Source organism: Schistocerca serialis, chromosome 3, assembly GCF_023864345.2.
Source record: "Schistocerca serialis cubense isolate TAMUIC-IGC-003099 chromosome 3, iqSchSeri2.2, whole genome shotgun sequence".
NCBI lineage: Eukaryota > Metazoa > Arthropoda > Insecta > Orthoptera > Acrididae > Schistocerca > Schistocerca serialis.
The window spans coordinates 97,899,326-97,921,324 of record NC_064640.1 but is presented as its reverse complement, the minus strand read 5'-3'; the positions used below and the strand labels follow the sequence as shown (position 1 = coordinate 97,921,324).

At 43.0% G+C, this 21,999-nt stretch overlaps 1 protein-coding gene across 1 annotated transcript in view; it reads left to right on the top strand.

The window, feature by feature from the left end:
- LOC126471536 (inhibin beta chain-like) overlaps window positions 1-21,999 on the top strand; it is a gene marked incomplete at its 5' end in the record, with an annotated part of 314,954 nt that overhangs the window by 267,659 nt on the left and 25,296 nt on the right. The window contains one exon of the mRNA XM_050099762.1: window positions 14,447-14,685. Within this exon, the coding sequence (XP_049955719.1) occupies window positions 14,447-14,685 (239 nt within the window). The remainder of the gene's footprint in view (window positions 1-14,446; window positions 14,686-21,999) is intronic.

The following is a 21,999-nucleotide window of genomic DNA, read 5'->3' as shown; positions in this document are numbered from 1 at the left end:
TCTGGTACGGATCCCACACTGCTGAGCAGTATTCAAGCAGTGGGCGAACAAGCGTACTGTAACCTACTTCCTTTGTTTTCGGATTGCATTTCCTTAGGATTCTTCCAATGAATCTCAGTCTGGCATCTGTTTTACCGACGAACAACTTTATATGATCACTCCATTTTAAATCACTCCTAATGCGTACTCCCAGATAATTTAAGGAATTAACTGCTTCCAGTTGCTGATCTGCTGTATTGTAGCTAAATGATATGGGATCTTTCTTTCTATGTATTCGCAGCACATTACACTTGTCTACATTGAGATTCAATTGCCATTCCCTGCACCATGCGTCAATTCGCTGCAGATCCTCCTGCATTTCAGTACAATTTTCCATTGTTACAACCTCTCGATATACCACAGCATCATCCGCAAAAAGCCTCAGTGAACTTCCGATGTCATCAACAAGGTCATTTATGTATATTGTGAATAGCAACGGTCCTACGACACTCCCCTGCGGTACACCTGAAATCACTCTTACTTCGGAAGACTTCTCTCCATTGAGAATGACATGCTGCGTTCTGTTATCTAGGAACTCTTCAATCCAATCACACAGTTGGTCTGATAGTCCATATGCTCTTACTTTGTTCATTAAACGACTGTGGGGAACTGTATCGAACGCCTTGCGGAAGTCAAGAAACACTGCATCTACCTGGGAACCCGTGTCTATGGCCCTCTGAGTCTCGTGGACGAATAGCGCGAGCTGGATTTCACACGATCGTCTTTTTCGAAACCCATGCTGATTCCTACAGAGTAGATTTCTAGTTTCCAGAAAAGTCATTATACTCGAACATAATACGTGTTCCAAAATTCTACAACTGATCGACGTTAGAGATATAGGTCTATAGTTCTGCACATCTGTTCGACGTCCCTTCTTGAAAACGGGAATGACCTGTGCCCTTTTCCAATCCTTTGGAACGCTACGCTCTTCTAGAGACCTACGGTACACCGCTGCAAGAAGGGGGGCAAGTTCCTTCGCGTACTCTGTGTAAAATCGAACTGGTATCCCATCAGGTCCAGCGGCCTTTCCACTTTTGAGCGATTTTAATTGTTTCTCCATCCCTCTATCGTCTATTTCGATATCTACCATTTTGTCATTTGTGCGACAATCTAGAGAAGGAAGTACAGTGCAGTCTTTCTCTGTGAAACAGCTTTGGAAAAAGACATTTAGTATTTCAGCCTTTAGTCTGTCATCCTCTGTTTCAGCACCATTTTGGCCACAGAGTGTCTGAACATTTTGTTTTGATCCACCTACCGCTTTGACATAAGACCAAAATTTCTTAGGATTTTCTGCCAAGTCAGTACATAGAACTTTACTTTCGAGTTCATTGAACGCCTCTCGCATGGCCCTCCTCAGATTACATTTCGCATCGCGTAATTTTTGTTTGTCTGCAAGGCGTTAGGTGTGTTTATGTTTGCTGTGAAGTTCCCTTTGCTTCCGCAGCAGTTTCCTAACTCGGTTGTTGTACCACGATGGCTCTTTTCCGTCTCTTACGATCTTGCTTGGCACATACTCATCTAACGCATATTGTACGATGGTTTTGAACTTTGTCCACTGATCCTCAACACTATCTGTACTTGAAACAAAACTTTTGTGTTGAGCCGTCATGCAGCAAGACGTGCCTATGAGTGCACATAAACCATTAATTCCATGCATTTTGTTTTCTGTCACCACACCTATGATTCTAACACTCGCAGACTGCTATTTGATGCAACATATAGGCCCCCTGTTATGATTGTCACATGTACGTATCGTAGCAGACGCCACACGGGTTTTTAACTGTAAGCTACTAATCGCTATCTATGTATGTAGACGTCAATGACCAAATTTGGCTCCACCAGTAACAGTGACCAGCTGTGTAGTTGCCCCTTTTTGGTATGAATCTGTCCAATGCGTTAACGCTGATTACAGTTTTAACACGAATGAGTACACTATCTAGCACAGTTTTTATAGACTGACGATGTAATTTATATTACCGTATGATAACAGTTCAATAAGTACAAATGTGAGCCATATGCGGTTGTATGGCATATGATTTTCGTAATTAGTCACATCACTGTGTGTCCGCAGCTCGTGGTCTAGTGGCTAGCGTTGCTGCCTCTGGATCATGGGGTCCCGGGTTCCCCGGCCGGGTTGGGGATTGTCTCTGCCCGGGGACTGGGTGGTTGTATGTCCTTATCATCTCATCATCATCATTCGTGACAGTGACTACATTGCATTGCGTAAAAATTGGGACTTTGTACGGGCGCTGATGCCGCGCAGTTGAGCGCCACAAACCAATCATCACATCATTGTGTTATAGTATACCTTTATTTTCAGTGTATCATGGTTTTATCATCTGACGATAATGATTTAATTTTTCGCCTAACATAATGCTGTAAATACTTTTCTGTAAGTACGTACATTTCATTACGTATGTCTTGTTGTCAACGTTTACATCTGTTAAAAGATTGCAGCACTGCATTGATATAAATGGTCATCACTTCGAACACCTTCTGTAAATGGACGATCATGACAACTTTGTGACCTTCGTTGAACTTCAAAGCCCTTACTGTTACACATCATTGGATTCGTCTCGATAGCCGCTGTCAGAAAATAAGTACCTAACTATAGCATCCCATTACAAAAAAACAAAGTTGACCTCCATATCTCTGAAGCGATCCGACCTAGCAACAAAAAACCAACGTCATATAATGTCCCCCGTTGTCCCTTGCAACTTTTGTCCCACAAACTTTTCAGCTCCTATCATACTTTCGCAGTTATTGTTGGTGGCAATAGTTAGTGACTCACCCTGTATATAACAGATAAATGCAGGTTACTTCATTACCCTAACGTTACTAGGTTATAATTAAGAATAGGTACAGCACCTTACTCTAGCTTATAATGACAAGAGGGTAACAACGAACACTAACAACAAAATTACAATAACACAACGCTGTTACTATTGTTTAATCAACGCAGTCACTGGGACTACCTTTTACATGCTAAACAGTGTTAAGTTTCTTACAAACTGTCGACTCCTTGATTGTGATGTCGTCAAATGATGATCATGGTCAACAATTGGCTCAAATGGTTCAAATGGCTCTGAGCACTATGGGACTCAACATCTTAGGTCATAAGTCCCCTAGAACTTAGAACTACTTATACCGAACTAACCTAAGGACATCACACACACCCATGCCCGAGGCAGGATTCGAACCTGCGACCGTAGCAGTCCCGCGGTTCCGGACTGCAGCGCCAGAGCCGCACGGCCACCGCGGCCGGCGGTCAACAATTCACGGGCCTCTTGTGTACATATCGCTGCCTCGGCGAACGCGGCGTGCGATAATTCTGTCTGAATCTAATACCATACAGTACCTGACTCGCTGCTGCCCACATAAATGTCTTTTAACGCGAATACTGTTCCATTCTGAATTACTTCAGTGCACCACGCAGCCAGAGGGGAGCACTACGTCTCTTCAGACTACTACTAAATCAACAACGGAGTGCGTCGGAGCGAGTCTCGCTGAGACCTTTTGTCTTGATTCCAAGGGACTGCGGAAGCCCATTTATTCCTAACAGTTTTACGTTACAATTCTAAACCCTGAGATGTCCCCGAATGTACATATTTACAGGGTGATTATAATTAAAGTTAAACTTTCAAACCGCTGTAGAAATAACACCACTGGTCAGAATGACGTCAAATTGCAACGAAATATTATCGGAGAAGGGGGAAAACGTATGGCAAAAGAAAAATAAAGTTACAAAACGTAGCAATAGACGGCGCTGTAAGCATCATAATTTAAAAGTGGACGACTACAAATGACAAATGAATCATACAACAATGCCTAAGGTGTACGTTTGACATCAAACGAACTGTACTACTCAGTGTGCATGGGTGTACCAGCGTGATACTGCTAGTTACGTAAGCCCATCTACCACGGCAAGGTCATATAACATCGGGTGGGAAAAATCTGTTTTTAATTGTCCTGAGGTCAAAAACCACATAAAAAGCATCACTCATATCGGTTTTTAATTGTCCTGAGGCCAAAAACCGCATAAAAAGCATCAATCACATCGGTTTTTAATTGTCCTGAGGCCAAAAATCTCATAAAAAGCATCAATCAGAAACAAATCGGATTGTTAATTTCCGTGTGACTGGCGCAAAACATGTTCAGTATGCTGCCCACCGTTTTCTGCAACAAGTTGAAATCGAGAACAGCATGTTCCACAACTGATCGAAGTGTTTCCGGGGCCGCGTTCAGAATGTGTGGCGCAATGCGTGCCTTCAATGCAGCTAAGTTTGCAATCGGAACACTGAACACATCTTTCAGATAGCCCCAGAGCCAGAACTCTCACAGATTAAGATCAGGTGATCGGGACGGACAGGCTGTAGGGAAGTGGTGGCTGATAATTCGAGCATTTCCGGAATAGTGCTTCAGCAGCTGCTTAACTGGATTTGCAATGTGCAGAGGTGCGCCATCTTGCATAAAAATGATCCCATCCACACTGTTGGAGAGCTGGAATGACGTGGTTGCGCAGAAGATAATCTTGACACTTACCAGAGACGGTGCAGGTGACAGGACCTGTAGCACCTGTCTCATCGAAAAAATATGGACCTATAACAAATGATGCCGTAAACTCGCACCACACAGTGACCTTTTCAGGATGAAGTGGTACTGGTTGATTTGCGTGTGGATTTTCCGTTGCCCATATTCGACAATTCTGTGTATTGACGTATCCTGTCAGATGGAAGTGGGCTTCGTCTGTCAACAAAATCTTCCCTGGCCAGTCACTGTCCACTCCCATACGAGCAAGAAATTCTAAACCAAAGGTATCTCTTGCTAGCAGGTCAACGGGAAGCAACTCTTGCACATCGGTAATTTTGGATGAATAGCAAAGAAGGACGTTTCGTAGGATTTTACGCATCTTGCTCACGGGTATGTCCACTGTCCGGGCAATTCTCCGTGCACTACAAGTTTGTACACCATCATTCGTCTCCTCTTACAATGCTGTGGCCACTGCTTCCACTGACGTCGAATCAATTCGCTTCCTCCCTCTACCAGGTTGCACACCAAAAGAAACCGTCTTATCGAATTTCCGAATCATTTTCTTCAGACCCATGGCAATCATCGGACCAACGCCTTTTTTCAAACCCTTCAGTGTCTGGAACTTCTCCAGAACGACGTGTGCTCAGTCATCCTTCTTGTAATACAGTTTTACAAACAGAGCGCGATCCTGCATTGAGGCAGTCATGGCGAAAGTCGCAAACGCGAAAGGAGGAAAAGCCGTGTAGCAACTTCAATGGGTCGTGCACATGACAGGTGTTTTCATTATGTATTCTGACACATACAGCGCCATCTATTGATCGAGTTCCACACTTTTTTTCTTCTGCCATACGTTTTCTCCCTTCTCCGGTAATATTCAGTTGCAATTTGACGTCATTCTGACCAGTGGTGGTATTTCTACAGCGGTTTGAAAGTTTAACTTTAATTATAAACACCCTTTTTATACAATTAGCTGGCAAACCTGACGTTGCTCAGGTAATTATTTATTCCAGGCTTCTGTAAGTCCATTTTGTCCTCCATCTTCTCTTTGTCCATCTCCTCTTCCGCCTCTCTCTGTCCATCTCATCCTCCCTCATTTCTCTATCAACCTCTCCCTTCCCCTACTCTCTATCCACATCTTTCTCCCATTCTCTATCCACTCCTCCTCCGCCTCTCTCTGTTCACCTCCTCCTCTGCTTCTTTCTGTCATCTCCTCCTCCACCTCTCTCTGTCCATCTCCTCCTCCCCCTGTCTCTATCCATATCTCCCTTCCCCCACTCTCTATCCACATCCTCCTCCCCCTCTTTATCCACCTCCCCTGTCTCTGTCCATCTCCACCTCTCCCTGTCGTTGTCCATCTCCACCTCCCCCTTCTCTCCGTCCGTTTCCTAGTCCCTTCTGTCTATACATCAGCCTGTCTTTGTCCATCTCCATCCACCTCCATCTCTCTGTTCATCTTCTCCTCCCCACTCTCTCGTAAATTTCCTCCTCCTCCCCCCTCTCTCCGTCCATCTCCGTGTCCCACCTTTCTCTATCTATCACCATGTTATCACCACCGTACTCACCCCAATGGGAGGTTGGTGGTTTTCACCATCACATTATTTCTTTCCAGATAGTAAATAATATGTGTAGCATCTTATTTGAAATCAATCCAGAGGTTGAGGAGGATATGTTAAACATAGGAATATTGACATATATTGTTCACCTATATGTCTGATTCTCTGTTGTTTTACACCATACGATTACAGAGAGGATGCTAAATTTATCTGTTGTATGAAGCCGTATTGCTTCATCTTAGGTCCCTACACACATTGACAAAATTATTGGCTCACTATAGTGTTCATTCTCGCTACTTGAACAGCACATAAATAAGACTCAAATTCCAGGTCATACGTTCTGAAGTATTACAAGCGAATTAAATACTGGAAATAAATACTAACAGATCATTGTCGAACATTTTTACGTCACCCCTTCTCAACCACGCCCGATCCCCTAATGGCAGGGAGCAGTCTTACTCCAAAAGTATTTTTATGCAAATAATAAGTGATGTACCTAAATAATTTGGTTGAAATTGCTCAAAATGTTCCTATTTTGTGCTTGAATATCACATCCTTTTCATTCCCACCCCATGGGGTGTAGATTTTTCTTAACCCCATAGTGCTTCTCCACAGTACTTCATTTGCTCTAAGGCATTAGGAGGGAGGAGGTGACTCGTGTTTAACGTCCCGTCGACAACGAGTTGATTAAAGACGGAGCACAAGCTCGGTTTAGGGAAGGATGGAGAAGGAAATCGGCTGTGCCCTTTCAAAGGAACCATCCCGGTATTTCCTTTAAGTGATGTAGGGAAATCACGGAAATTCTAAACCTGGACGGCTGGACGCGGATTTGAACCGTCGTCCTCCCGAATGCGAGTCCAGTGTGTCAACCACTGCTCTACCTAGCACGGTTTCTGAAGCGTTATAGACCGTGAATGAACGGCGAGAACGTCAGGGGCGGAACTCGATTCGCTGCCGTCCGTTAGCCCTCGATTATTAAATCTGTGCCAAATTCTACTGATGACGGTTTCCCGGTTTGTTATTGCTTCTAATGAAGAAGCGCATGACTGCGTGTCGTTCATTGACAGCATGTGCAATACGTAAATTGTCATCATCGTTTTTGTATTTGTATTTCACAGACAATTATTTTACCTCAGCATAGGCACGTATTACATACTGATCGATACTCACTGGGGTAGATGACTAAGGGATGCAAGAACATCGCATGGATTACAATAAATGTTTTCGAAGAAAAGCCCAAATTAAGGACAGTCTTAGTAATTTCATAGGACTTAGAAGACCAAAATGTAGCAACCATTGAAGAGTATGGGAAGATGCCGCGGCTACGGCACAGCAGTTGGTTCCCTAAGTTGCCGTACGGTGTGTGATGAAGGGTACCACTGTAATATTCTCCTCCTCCTGTTACAATCAGATATGGTAGGCTGGAAGAAAGGCAGTCGATAGTTGATACCCCTCCGCATGCTCCCGAATTTCTCTATTTTAGCTTCGTAGTCATTACATGGTAGGAAGCGGTGCGTTTCTTGACTCATTTTCAATGTGGGTTTCCGGAATTTCCTCTGAGCAGCGGTATTGCTTCACAGAATTGAAAACAGGCAAAAACATTATATGATACTAAGTTAAGTAAACCTATCCTAGAATCAATGAAAGAGATAAGAAGACAACATATGCCTTACAAGGTGAATAAGAGAAGTCGTGACACTCACGACGTATTAAACTGTGAGCATTGTCGTATAATAACGTAGGTAAGCAATATGTGAGAAACAACGCCATCGGACGCATTTGGCATTGTGTTAGATATAAAAAATTAAATGGCAGAAATGCATTGCTCTTTGTAAGTAAATCTGTTTTAGAAATATATTGCATGAAGTATCAATCAACAACAACATAATTTTAATTATACTGCACTACTTTTTGTGCTACTTTATGTTCACTTAACTGTGGTCTATGTTCACTGAATATTATCGTAGTGTCAATACTGAGGGTTCGGATCCTTCATATAAAAAGAAAACTTCAAGTCAACTTGGGTACGGAAATACTTAGCTTTCGACTGATGAGACTATCGCTCATAGTATGTCAGCTGAAGCAACTGTTCATTACACTTGCCACTTGTCGAATTTCACGAATTGTTCACAACGTCTTGCGCAAAATGTTCGAAGTGCTCACTCTTACAGAATACAATGGTTTAGCACACCACCTTAGTGCGTTGCGAACAAAATGGAAAATATTTGGCATGTTATTCCGAAAATCATTTGGCTCATTACCGTAACAACGCTTTTAAGAGAAAAATTGGCTACAGACTGAAATTTTTGACTGGGTTGAGGATTTGTTGGTAGGAAGGACGAAGCAAGTAATCTTGATTCAGTTCTTATACCTAGATATAGAAGTAACTTCAAGTGTGCGCCAGAGATGTGTCTTGGGAGCCTTGCTGTTCAGGCTGTATACTAATGACAATTCAAACAATAATAAAAGTAACCTTAGATTTTTTGCATATTCTGTACTTACCTGTAACTACGTATCATATGAAAATAGCTTCAGTCCGGTCATGATAACATTTCAGGGGTGTATCAGATCGTCTGGATGTGAAGTGGAATGATGACATAGGCTCAGTCGTAGGTAAAACAGGCGGAAGATTTCCGTCCATTGGTAATAAGGTGGCTGACATACCACTTGTGAGACCAATCCTAGAATGATTACGAAGTGTGAATGTAACGAATGAATACACTTCAAAGTGATTAATGTCAAAGGGACCAGAAATCTTGGAGGAGCATATAGATATGAAACTAGCAAAGACAATAGTCAGCATCAGATGTAGACCATTGTATGAAGTTTCATGTGTATATACTCCTCCATGATTTTTCGACCCTTTGACATTCATCTACATCTATATCTACATCTACAGGGATAGTCTGCAAATCACATTTAAGTGCCTGGCAGATGGTTCATCGAACCACCTTCACAATTCTCTATTATACCAAATTCGTATAGCGTGCGGAAAGAACGAACATGTATATCTTTCCGTAAGAGCTCTGATTTCTCTTATTTTATCGTGGTGATCGTTTCTCCCTATGTAGGTCAGCGTCAACAAAATATTTTCGCATTCGAAGGAGAAAGTTGGTGATTGGAATTTCGTGAGAAGATTCTGTCGCAACGATAAACGCCTTTCTTTTAATGATGTCCAGCCCAAATCCTGTATCATTTCAATGACACGCTCTCCCATATTTCGCGATAATACAAAACGTGCTGCACTTCTTTGAACTTTTTCGATGTACTCCGTCAGTCCTATCTGGTAAGGATCCCACACCGCGCAGCATTATTCTAGAAGAGGATTGACAAGTGTAGTGTAGACAGTCTCCTTAGTAGATCTGTTACATTTTCCAAGTACCCTGCCAATAAAACGCAGTCTTTGGTAAGCCTTCCTCACAACATTTTCTATGTGTTCCTTCCAATTTAAATTGTTCGTAATTGTAATACCTAGGTATTTAGTTGAATTTACGGCTTTCAGATTAGACTAGTTTATCGTGTAACCAAAGTGTAACGAATTCCTTTTAGCACCCATGTGGATGACATCGCACTTTTCGTTATTTGGGGTCAACTACCAATTTTCGCACGATTCAGATATCTTTTCTAAATCGTTTTGCAATCTGTTTTGATCTTCTGATGACTTTATTAGTCGATAAACGACAGCGTCATCTGCAAACAACCTAAGACGGCTGCTCAGATTGTCTCCCAAATCGTTAATATAGATAAGAAACAGCAAAGGGCCTATAATACTACCTTGGGGAACGCCAGAACTCACATCAGTTTTACTCGATGACTTTCCCTCAGTTACTACGTACTGTGTCCTCTCTGACAGGAAATCACAAATACCGTCACATAATTGAGACGATATTCCATAAGCACGCAATTTCACTACAAGCCGCTTGTGTGGTACAGTGTCAAAAGCCTTCCGGAAATCCAGATATACGGAATCGATCTGAAATCCCTCGTTAATAGCACTCAACACTTCATGTGAATAAAGAGCTAGTTGTGTTTCACAGGAACGATGTTTTCTAAACCCATGTTGACTGTGCGTCCATAGACAGTTTTCTTCGAGATAATTCATAATGTTTGAACACAATATATGTTCCAAAATACTGCTGCATATCGACGTTAACGATATGGGCCTGTAATTTAGTGGACTGCTCCTACTACCTTTCTTGAATATTGGTGTGACCTGTGCAACCTTCCAGTCTTTGGGTACCGATCTTTTGTCGAGCGAACGGTTGTATATGATTGTTAAGTATGGAGCTAATGCATCAGCATACTCCGAAAGGAACCTAATTGGTATACAGTCTGGACCAGAACACTTCCTTTTATTAAGTGATTTAAGTTGCTTCAATACTCCGAGGATATTTACTTATACGTTACTTAATGTTGGCAGCTGTTCTCGATTCGAATTCTGGAATATTTACTTCGTCATCTTTTGTGAAGGCATTTCGGAAGACTGTGTTTAGTAACTCTGCTTTGGCAGCACTGTCTTCGATAGTATCTCCATTGCTATCGCGCAGAGAAGGCATTGATTGTTTCTTACCGCTTAACATACTTCACATACGACCAGAATCTCTTTGGATTTTCTTCCAAGTTTCGAGACAAAGTTTCGTTGTGGAAACTGTTATAAGCATCTCGCGGCCTGAAGTCCTCGCTAAATTTCGAGCTTCTCTAAATGATCGCCAATCATGGGGATTTGGCGTCTGTTTAAATTTGGCATGTTTGTTTCGTTGTTTCTGCAATAGTGTTCTCACCCGTTTTGTGTACCAAGGAGGATCAGCTCCGACGTTTGTTAATTTATTTGGTATAAATCTCTCACCTACTGCCGTTACTATTTCTTTGAATTCAAGCCACATCTGATCTATACTTATATTATTAACTTGGAATGAGTGAAGATTGTCTCTTAGGAAGGCGTCAAGTGAATTTTTATCTGCTTTTTTGAATAGGTATATTTTTCTCTTATTTTTGAAAGATTTAGGGATTACAACATTCAGTCTCGCTACGACAACCCTGTGTTCACTAATCCCTGTATCGGTTTTGATGCTCTTTATTAACTCAGGATTATTTGTTGTTATGAGGTCAAGCGTGTTTTCACGACCGTTTACTATTCGCGTGGGCTCATGAACTAACTGCTCGAAATAATTTTCAGAGAACGCGTTTAGCACGATTTCAGATGATATGTTATGCGTACCTCCGGAATTAAAAATGTGTTTTCGCCAACATATCGAGGGTAAATTAAAGTCACCACCAACTATTATCGTATGAGTCGGGTACGTGTTTGCAATAAAACTCAAATTTTCTTTGAACCTTTCAGCAACTGTATCATCTGAATTGGGAGGTCGGTAAAAGGAACCTATTATTATTTTATTACGGTTGCCAACAATGACCTCTGCCCATACTAACTCACAGGAATTATCTACTTCAATTTCGCGACAAGTTAAACTAGGTGATCCACATGAGTTCCAAAAGAAATCCGTTGGAATTCGATTACTCGATAAATAGTACAATTCTCAATGCTGTCGATTCAACTAAGTACCTGGGTGTTAAAATTACGAACAACTTCAGTTGGAAAGACCACATAGATAATATTGTGGGGAAGGCGAACCAAAGGTTGCGTTTCATTGGCAGGACACTTAGAAGATGCAACAAGTCCACTAAAGAGACAGCTTACACTACACTCGTTCGTCCTCTGTTAGAATATTGCTGCGCGGTGTGGGATCTTTACCAGGTGGGATTGACGGAGGACATCGAAAGGGTGCAAAAAAGGGCAGCTCGTTTTGTATTATCACGTAGTAGGGGAGAGAGTGTGGCAGATATGATACGCGAATTGGGATGGAAGTCATTACAGCAAAGACGTTTTTCGTCGCGGCGGGATCTATTTACGAAATTTCAGTTTCCAATTTTCTCTTCCGAATGCGAAAATATTTTGTTGAGCCCAACATACATAGGTAGGAATGATCATCAAAATAAAATAAGAGAAATCAGAGCTCGAACAGAAAGGTTTAGGTGTTCGTTTTTCCCGCGCGCTGTTCGGGAGTGGAATGGTAGAGAGATAGAATGATTGTGGTTCGACGAACCTTCTGCCAAGCACTTAAATGTGAATTGCAGAGTAGTCATGTAGATGTACTTCTAACAGCAACAAACACGCCACTGCCAACCGTGCATAGCCTAGTGACATTAATCACTGTGAATCGTATTCGTGGCTTCTGGAAGTGCTGTACTTGACTATTGATTGTGATTTCTCATTATGACAGTATTGACGTCATATCAGTCTAAATGGTACATGAAATGTGTTTTTACCTTATCTGTTTTCATCTTACTTCCTGTGAAGGTGGTCCATGACCGAAACCGGTCGACATTTATGTTTTAAAATAAACAGCTGATGGTTAAAAACGCATTTTTTCATAGAACGTCAGGTGATACTTTACGTTATCACCTCTCTGCCCCATACCAGTCTGATACCAGCGGTTTAAATGTCTCCTGCAAGCGCGACTCGGACAAGCTGCCCACTAATCGATTAACATGGAACACATATGCATTAGTGTCTTCGGCTATGGGTACATTTGATATCAAAGTTACTTTCAAGAAGCAACGAAATACGTAAGAAAATAAGTCATTGGCATTAACTCAGAAACTAAACACTTCAGGAACCAAGCTGATCTATATACTGTTCTACTTACTATTACTTGAGTCATTTGATAGTTCACTACTCGCGATTACTTTGTATACACGCTATACGCAACATAGTTTAGTAACAGTGCTAATAGCATCTAGGATAACTGCACATTTCATTACGAAAGAACCTGAAAGATTTACATTTGCATTTACATACATACTCCGCAATCCACCATGCGGTGCGTGGCGGAGGGTACCTCGTACCACAACTAGCATCTTCTCTCCCTCTTCCACTCCCAAACAGAACGATGGAAAAATGACTGCCTATATGCCCCTGTACGAGCCCTAATCTCTCTTATCTTATCTTTGTGATCTTTCCACGAAATGTAAGTTGGCGGCAGTAGAATTGTACTGCAGTCAGCCTCAAATGCTGGTTCTCTAAATTTCCTCAGTAGCGATTCACGAAAAAAACGCATCCTTTCCTCTAGAGACTCCCACCCGAGTTCCCGAAACATTTCCGTAACACTCGCGTGATGATCAAACTTACCAGTAACAAATCTAGCAGCTCACCTCTGAATTGCTTCTATGTCCTCCCTCAATCCGACCTGGTAGGGATCCCAAACGCTCGAGCAGTACTCAAGAATAGGTCGTATTAGTGTTTTATAAGCGGTCTCCTTTACAGATGAACCACATCTTTCCAAAATTCTACCAATGAACCGAAGACGACTATCCGCCTTCTCCACAACTGCCATTACATGCTTGTCCTACTTCATATCGCTCTGCAATGTTACGCCCAAATAATTAATCGACGTGACTGTGTCAAGCGCTACACTACTAATGGAGTATTCTAATATTACGGGATTCTTTTTCCTATTCATCTGCATTAATTTACATTTATCTATATTTAGAGTTAGCTGCCATTCTTTACACCAATCACAAATCCTGTACAAGTCATCTTGTATCCTCCTACAGTCACTCAACGACGACACCTTCCCGTACACCACAGCATCATCAGCAAACAGCCGCACATTGCTATCCACCCTATCCAAAAGATCATTTATGTAGATAGAAAACAACAGCGGACCTACCACACCTCCCTGGGGCACTCCAGATGATACCCTCACCTCCGATGAACACTCACCATCGAGGACAACGTGCTGGGCTCTGTTACTTAAGAAGTCTTCGAGCCACTTACATACTTGGGAAGCAATCCCATATGCTCGTACCTTAGTTAGGAGTCTGCAGTGGGGCACCGAGTCAAACGCTTTCCGGAAGTCAAGGAATATGGCATCCGTCTGATACCCCTCATCCATGGTTCGCAAGATATCATGTGAAAAAAGGGCGAGTTGCGAGGAGCGATGCTTTCTAAAGCCGTGCTGATGCATGGACAGCAACTTCTCTGTCTCAAGGAAATTCATTATATTCGAACTGAGAATATGTTCGAGAATCCTACAACAAACCGATGTTAAGGATATTGGTCTGTAATTTTGAGGATCCGTCCTTCTACCCTTCTTATATATAGGCGTCACCTGCGCTTTTTTTCCAGTCCCTCAGTACTTTACGTTGGGCACGATCATATATGTTTTTTTTTTACTTACTTGCTGTCTGTATTTAGACAATAAAAATAACAATTACAGTTCATGTGTCCAGACAACTAACAACTGTACTCTTTATGTTTCCAGGTCACACCTTAAATGGCCAGACCCTTCTTGAATTCTCTCGATTTCAAGAAATGGAAGGGGAAGGAGCTGGCCCAGAACTGCGGGTGAAGGCTGCTGCTCTGTGGGTCCGCGTCGCCTTCCGCCCTTCGCTCCCTAAGGACCTGAGGAGCATCCCTGACAAGAACCTTACGCTCTGGCTGTTCAAAGTAACCAAGCCGGCCACTGTATCTTTTACCAATGACACGCACCTGAGTGGTAAGGTACGTTGTCTCACAGGGGTTTTCCATTTCATTTACTAGTTATACATTTCACTGTCGTTTGAAATTATTGTAATTTAGAGATGACAGCTTTCTCTTAATTAGTTTTTACACTACTGGCCATTAAAATTGCTACACCAAGAAGAAATGCAGATGATAAACGGGTATTCATTGCACAAATATATTATACTAGAACTGACATGTGATTACATTTTCAAGCAATTTGGGAGCATAGATCCTGAGAAATCAGTACCCAGAACAACCACCTCTGGCCGTAATAACGGCCTTGATACGCCTGGGCATTGAGTCAAACAGAGCTTGGATGGTCTGTACAGGTGCAGCTGCCCATGCAGCTTCAACACGATACCACAGTTCATCAAGAGTAGTGACTGGCGTATTGTGACGAGCAAGTTGCACGGCCACCATTGACCAGACGTTTTCAGTTGGTGAGAGATCTGGGGAATGTGCTGGCCAGGGCAGCAGTCGAACATTTTCTGCATCCAGAAAGGCCCGTACAGGACCTGCAACATGCGGTCGTGCGTTATCCTGCTGAAATGTAGGGTTTCGCAGTGACGGAATGAAGGGAAGAGCCACGGGTCGTAATACATGTGAAATGTAACGTCCACTGTTCAAAGTGCCGTCAATGCGAACAATGAGTGACCGAGACGTGTAACCAATGGCACCCCATACCATCACGCCGGGTGTTATGCCAGTATGGCGATGACGAATACATGTTTCCAATGTGCGTTCACCACGATGTCCTCAAACACGGATACGATCCTCATGACGCTGTAAACAGAATCTAGATTTATCCGAAAAAATGACATTTTGCCATTCGTGCACCCAGGTTCGTCGTTGAGTACACCATCGCAGGCGCTCCTGTATGTGATGCAGCGTCAAGGGTAACCGCAGCCATGGTCTCAGAGCTAATAGTCCATGTTGCTGCAAACGTCGTCGAACTGTTCGTGCAGATGGTTGTTGTCTTGCAAACGTCCCCATCTGTTGACACAGGGATCGAGACGTGGCTGCACGATCCGTTACAGCCATGAGGATAAGATGCCTGTCATCTCGACTGCTAGTGATACGAGGCCGTTGGGATGCAGCACGGCGTTCCGTATTACCGACCTTCATCAAAGTCGGAAACGTGATGGTACGCATTTCTCCTCCTTGCACGAGGCATCACAACAACGTTTCACCAGGCAACGCCGGTCAACTGCTGTTTGTGTATGAGAAATCGGTTAGAAACTTTCCTCCTGTCAGCACGTTGTAGGTGTCACCACCGGCGCCAACCTTGTGTGAATGCTCTGAAAAGCTAATCATTTGCATATCACAGCATCTTCTTCCTGTCGGTTAAATTTCGCGTCTGTAGCACGTCATATTCGTGGTGTAGCAATTTTAATGGCCACTAGTGTATTTACAGGTACACTGTGATTCATTGATCTTTTTTCTGACATGCTAGTGAATACATTGTACGCACTGCACTTCATTACAGAACGTGTCTGTGGTACCATAGGGGCATGTTCAAGACCCATTTTCTTAGCCCGCACGAGCCGCTACTACGCCTTTTCATAGAATTTTTCCTCAATTGTTACAATTAACCGACTCAAGAATTGATTATAGTTTAGTTTTTGTTTTTCAATCTTTCCATTCACCGGTACCACCCACTGACAGCACTGTCACATCTTCTATTGTACAGGGTGTCCCAAAAGGTAAGTTATAATTTCAGTGTCGTAAGACTCGACCTTAATTAACTTTGAGAAAAAAAGTTTGGCTGATGCACCAACTCAACAACATTTTTTTGTGTTAGATAATGATTAACTGTTTTACCGTTACAAGTGAAGTGAGCAACATAACTGAAAAAAGTCTTTTTTGTTGTTGAACGGTGGCTGTAACACAACAAATGAATCAAAAAATTGATTCTGTACAGGGAAAGACACATTGAATCTCTTGGTTTATTGATAAGAAGTCAGACACCCAAGTTCAGAGGAACAGATAAAAACGCTCTCAGAGTATCCGGTGCATTGTCATACCAGGTATTCCCAGTTCTTTTGATGCCTTACGAACAGACTTCCGTGGTGAACGCTGGAAAACCTGTCGAATTATCTGCGTATCTTCGTCACTTCTCTTTGCCCTGCCTATGTGGTGCCTCAGATTCTCACTTCCTGTTTCCATGAAGCTCCTGTGCCATTTTCTTTTTGTTGCCTGAGAGGATGGTGGTTTCCCGTATTCCGTTTGGAAATTTCTCTGAACCTGGGTATCTGACTTCGTTTCAACAAACCAAGAAACGAGCCGTGCATTTTCCTGTGCAGACTCCATTTTTCGATTCATTTATGGTGCTCCATCCACCTTAAAACAATAAAGAAAAAATGTTTCTTCGTTATGTTGCCCTTGTTACCTGGAAAGCTAAACATTTATTCATTATCTTACATAAAAAATCTTTTTGAATTGGTACATCGGACACACTTTACTTTTATTTCTCTAACAAGCGGGGACAGGGTGGTTGTTCTTGTTGGGCATGGCTGAAAAACGAAAATAGCTGTCGTCTAATTTACGAATCGTCACAGCTTTGTGCTGACTTGTCTTTTGCGGTACCATGAAAAATGTAAATCATAATAGGTAGACAAAAATTGAACATCCACTCTTTCAGTACACAATTCGAGTGTCATAACGACAATGTCATCTGGCCCTGTCGATTTGATAGAAATCGTAAGAAAATACCCCTCGGCTTTGCAGTCATTGAAAACTTACTTGAGCAGAATGGGACAACAGCTTTACTTTTCTAACGTTATACTGGGCTGCACCTCTTCACCCCAAAATGGTAATGGTGTTATTGTCCCCTTGACCTACATCTACATCTATACTTGGCAAACCACCTTCGTTGTATGTCGCAGTGTAACACTATCATTTCCACTGTGCCTTGTTCTATGCTCTGTAAGAGTTAGAACGCCTCTGATGTTACTGTCATGGACATTTCGCGATATGTGGGAGGAAGTGTCACGCTGCTTCACACTTCCTCCAACGTACGCTCGCAAAATTGTAACAGTAGATCTCTGAGTTAACGTGCATTGCCTGTCTTGCAGTGACTACCATTGGAGTCGGATGAACATCTTCTTCACTCCCTCGTGCTCATTAAACGAACCCTGATGAAACCTGGTGATGTTCTTCGGATTGTACATATCGCCGCTACTAACCCAACATAACAAGGACCCCAGTCTGATGAGCAGAATGTAAGAATCGGCCGAACGATGGTTTTGTAAACGACCTCCTTCGTGGATGAAACGTATTTCCTTAGGATTTCTCGAAGGAATTTCAGTCTGGCAGTTTTTCCTAGTTATGTCGTCGTTTCAATTTAAATAGCTCCGGATATACACAACTCGTTATGTAATTCCAACGACAATTTCTAGTGAACAATCGTCAGATTGTGTAATCAAATAATAAGAAGAGTTTCCGACTGTTTACGGGCACTGAGTCACATCAGTTTAGGGCGAGAATCAGCTGGTAGCCGCCGCAACAACAATTAATTCTCTGCAGTCTTCCTACAATGCGCTACGGTTTCCTGGCGTTGTGAATTCCTATAAACACAGTATCATTTGCGAACGCCCGCATTAACACACACATACGCACGTACACACACACACACACACATATACATACACACACACACACACACACACACACACACACACACACACACAGCCGGCCGGTGTGACCGAGCGCTTCTAGGCGCTTCAGTCTGGAACCGCGCGATCGCTAAGGTCACAAGTTCGAATCCTGCCTCGGGCATGGATGTGTGTGTTGTCCTTAGGTTAGTTAGGTTTAAGTAGTTCTAAGTTATAGAGGACTGATGACCTCAGATGTTAAGTCCCATAGTGCTCAGAGCCATTTGAACCATTTTGAACACACACACACACACACACACACACACACACACAATTATACATAGAGGGCGACCAAAAAGCTTTCGTTCGAATGCCATAGGGTCCAGAATCAGTATGCCAATCAGGCAAAATCGCCGTGAGCATTGAAGGCAATCGTCCGAATTATGCAACAGGTTGAACATTCCCGTTTCGCACCCAAGATGGCTGCCAAGCCGGTAACACCGTGACGTGGCTCCGCACCTCGATGCAGTTTTCTTAGGTTAAAACTGAGCAGGAACAGTTGGTGTTTACGTTCGCATGTGCCGGGAGTGTTTTTTCACACAGTGTGTTTATTAAACTTTCTGGCAGTTTAAAACTGTGTGCCGGATCGAGACTCGAACTCCGGGCCTTTGCCTTTCACGGGCAAGTGATCTACTAACAGAGCAACCCAAGCACGACTCACGACCCGCCCTCACAGCTTCAATTCCGCCAGTACCTCGTCTCCTACCTTCCAAACTTTACAGAAGCTCTCCTGCGAAACTTGCGGAACTGGCACTCCTGGAAGAACGGACGTTGCGGTCCCGAGTTCGAGTCTCGGTCCGGCACACAGTTTTAATCTTCCAGGAAGTTTCATAGCAGTGCACACTCCACTGCAGAGTGAAAAGTTCATTCAGTATGTTAATTGCTTACTCGTTAGGTATTGTGATTTACATACGGAGAGTGAATAAAGTTTTGTGGTTATTCATACGTCGGGGCGCTTGTACACCGAGGGAGCGGAGGGCTCGCCGCCCTTCCGCCAGCCCTGCGCTTGTCGGTCTCTCGCATCAGCCAGTCGGTTCTCACGCGTCAGCACGCCGCGCCACGCCTTGCCTCGCAGCAATGCACCGATTTCGCCGTGAACGGCAACGGCAACCGACGCGTCAGCAGCCTTCAGCTGTTCTTGTTCGCCTCGCGCATCTAGACAGGTGTCTCAGCGAGCGAAACCAAACGATGGCCTTGCAGACAGCATACCTCCGTACTACTACTGCTGCTGTTGCTAATAAACATTGTTGTGGGAGGCGAGTGGACCTTAGAAGCCTGTTTAGACTCATAGAAGACTTATGTCAACACAAAGGCGACGCTAACTCTCAACAATTCGCACACTGAAAAACCTAAGACGTGTGTGTCGCATTTCTTTGACTTTGCCGGCTCCGTCTCCACGTTTAAGCGTAGACACGAAAAATTCAGTGGCCCGAGCTGGCAGCAGCCGCAGCAAGTCCCAGCAGTGGTAGCGCCACATCGTCAAGGGGTGAAAATAACGCATGTAATACTGGTGTAGAGAGGCGAAGTAATTCTGCGGATATGACACTTGGATGCGACAACAGCAGACAAGATCGCTGTAATTGATGACATATTGCCTGAATTTGTAAGCGAACTAAGACAGAAGAGGGCAACCACTGCAATCTCAGCCAATGTACGAAATAAAATATGGGCGTTTGCTCTTACACGGTGTAAACTAGTAGACCAAAACGAACAACTTCGTAAAGAGGCTCACAGAGTGCGGAAAGAACTGGCCGTTGCCAATGCCCCAGATTCGCAGCACAAATCCAGCGCCTGGAGGAAGAAACAACAGACCTTAAAGAAGAGAATCAAAGACTTGAAATAGAAAACAAGCCCGTTCCACTATCTTTTGCGGCAGTCACTGCAGACGGCATAACACATAAACCAATAAGGAAGGTTGAAAAACACATTGAACAAGCTAAAGACAAACAGAAAGTGTACTTTTGTTTAAATCAGCAAATAATCACGACGTAAAGGCTGTAAGAGAAACCCTAACAAAGACTATCAACCCTAGACAAGATAAGATCAAAATCGAGGCCATTAGGTCGACAGTCCGCAGCTCGTGGTCGTGCGGTAGCGTTCTCGCTTCCCGCGCCCGGGTTCCCGAGTTCGATTCCCGGCGGGGTCAGGGATTTTCTCTGCCTCGTGATGACTGGGTGTTGTGTGATGTCCTTAGGTTAGTTAGGTTTAAGTAGTTCTAAGTTCTAGGGGACTGATGACCATAGATGTTAAGTTTCATAGCGCTCAGAGCCATTTGAACCATTTGAACCATTAGGTCGACAGCAAATACAGTGATTCTGGAAGTAGAGACATAAGAGGATGGAAAAAAATCATGAGAAAACTGCACAGCTAAAGAATAACAAATGTGAGGAGCTCCGAACACTTAGACTACTTCTGGCTGTCTATCAGACACCTGCTACATTAACACTTAAGGACTTCCTACAAGAACTTTACGAGATCAACTTGAGCAAAAATATTTCAGAGGAAGAATTTAAGGAAGAAGTAGCAATACAATTCAAGACAGGACCAAAGGGAAAGCGTCCAGTTAAAAACATAATTTAGGTCTCCCCCAGGGTTCGTCAACTCGTACTCCAAAGAGTCAGGGTCTACATACAGTTCGAAACACTGACCATTAATCCTTTCTGACCTGAATTATATTCTACCACTGAAAATTTTTTTCTTTCAATTTATGTGATCTTTAGGATACAGTGAGTAAGAATTTTAATCGTATTTTTGAAAAATATATTTTGGTGTAAGATTTTTGAAATGACTCCAGTTGAAATCATTGGAACAATGGTGTGACATGTGAGAGCAAAAACATGATTCAAATGGCTCTGCGCGCTATGGGACTTAACATCTGAGGCCAGACCCCTAGAACTTAGAACTACTTAAACCTAACTAACCTAACGACATCACACACATCCATGCCCGAGGCAGGATTCGAACCTGCGACCGTAGCGGTCGCGCGGTCCCAGACTGAAGCGCCTAGAACCGCTTGGCCACTTCGGCTGGCATGTGAGAGCAAAAAAATAAACATTTTTCCTTTTGACAGTTCACGTTTTATTTAAGCAAAACTACGCACATTTTACAAAATACACATTAAATTATGGAAATTTGAATTTTTTGTTACAGCAACATTTTTTTAGTTAATACGTGGCAACAATCAACATATTACATTAAAATCCCTGAAACAGTTTGTATCCTTGTTAAGACAAATTGAGACATTGCATTTCATACACTTCATCCTAGAATAGCTTCTTATCCACAATTTACGTTTTACTTTGTCAGGGAGGTGTTCTGGCCATTGGCCTATACCATCATAGTGTACATTAGCAACTGGACGATTCGCTTTACCTGTTCTCCTCTTCTTCGTTGGATTTGGACTTGATGAACTGGCTGGACGCCCTCTCTTTTTTGGTTCTGCATTACCCTTCTTCAAAAGACCTTCTGCAATATCACTGACAAAATCAAGTAGTGGTCTGTATTTTACATTTTTTGCCCACAATGTCTTCTGTACAACAGACCGCCTTAACACATGTCATGTTGACAAGATGAAATATTATTCTGAGGTAGAACCGATGCCCCTTGAAATTTGTTCCCTAGAGTTGTACTAGCATGTCATGTAGGTCAACACCCCACA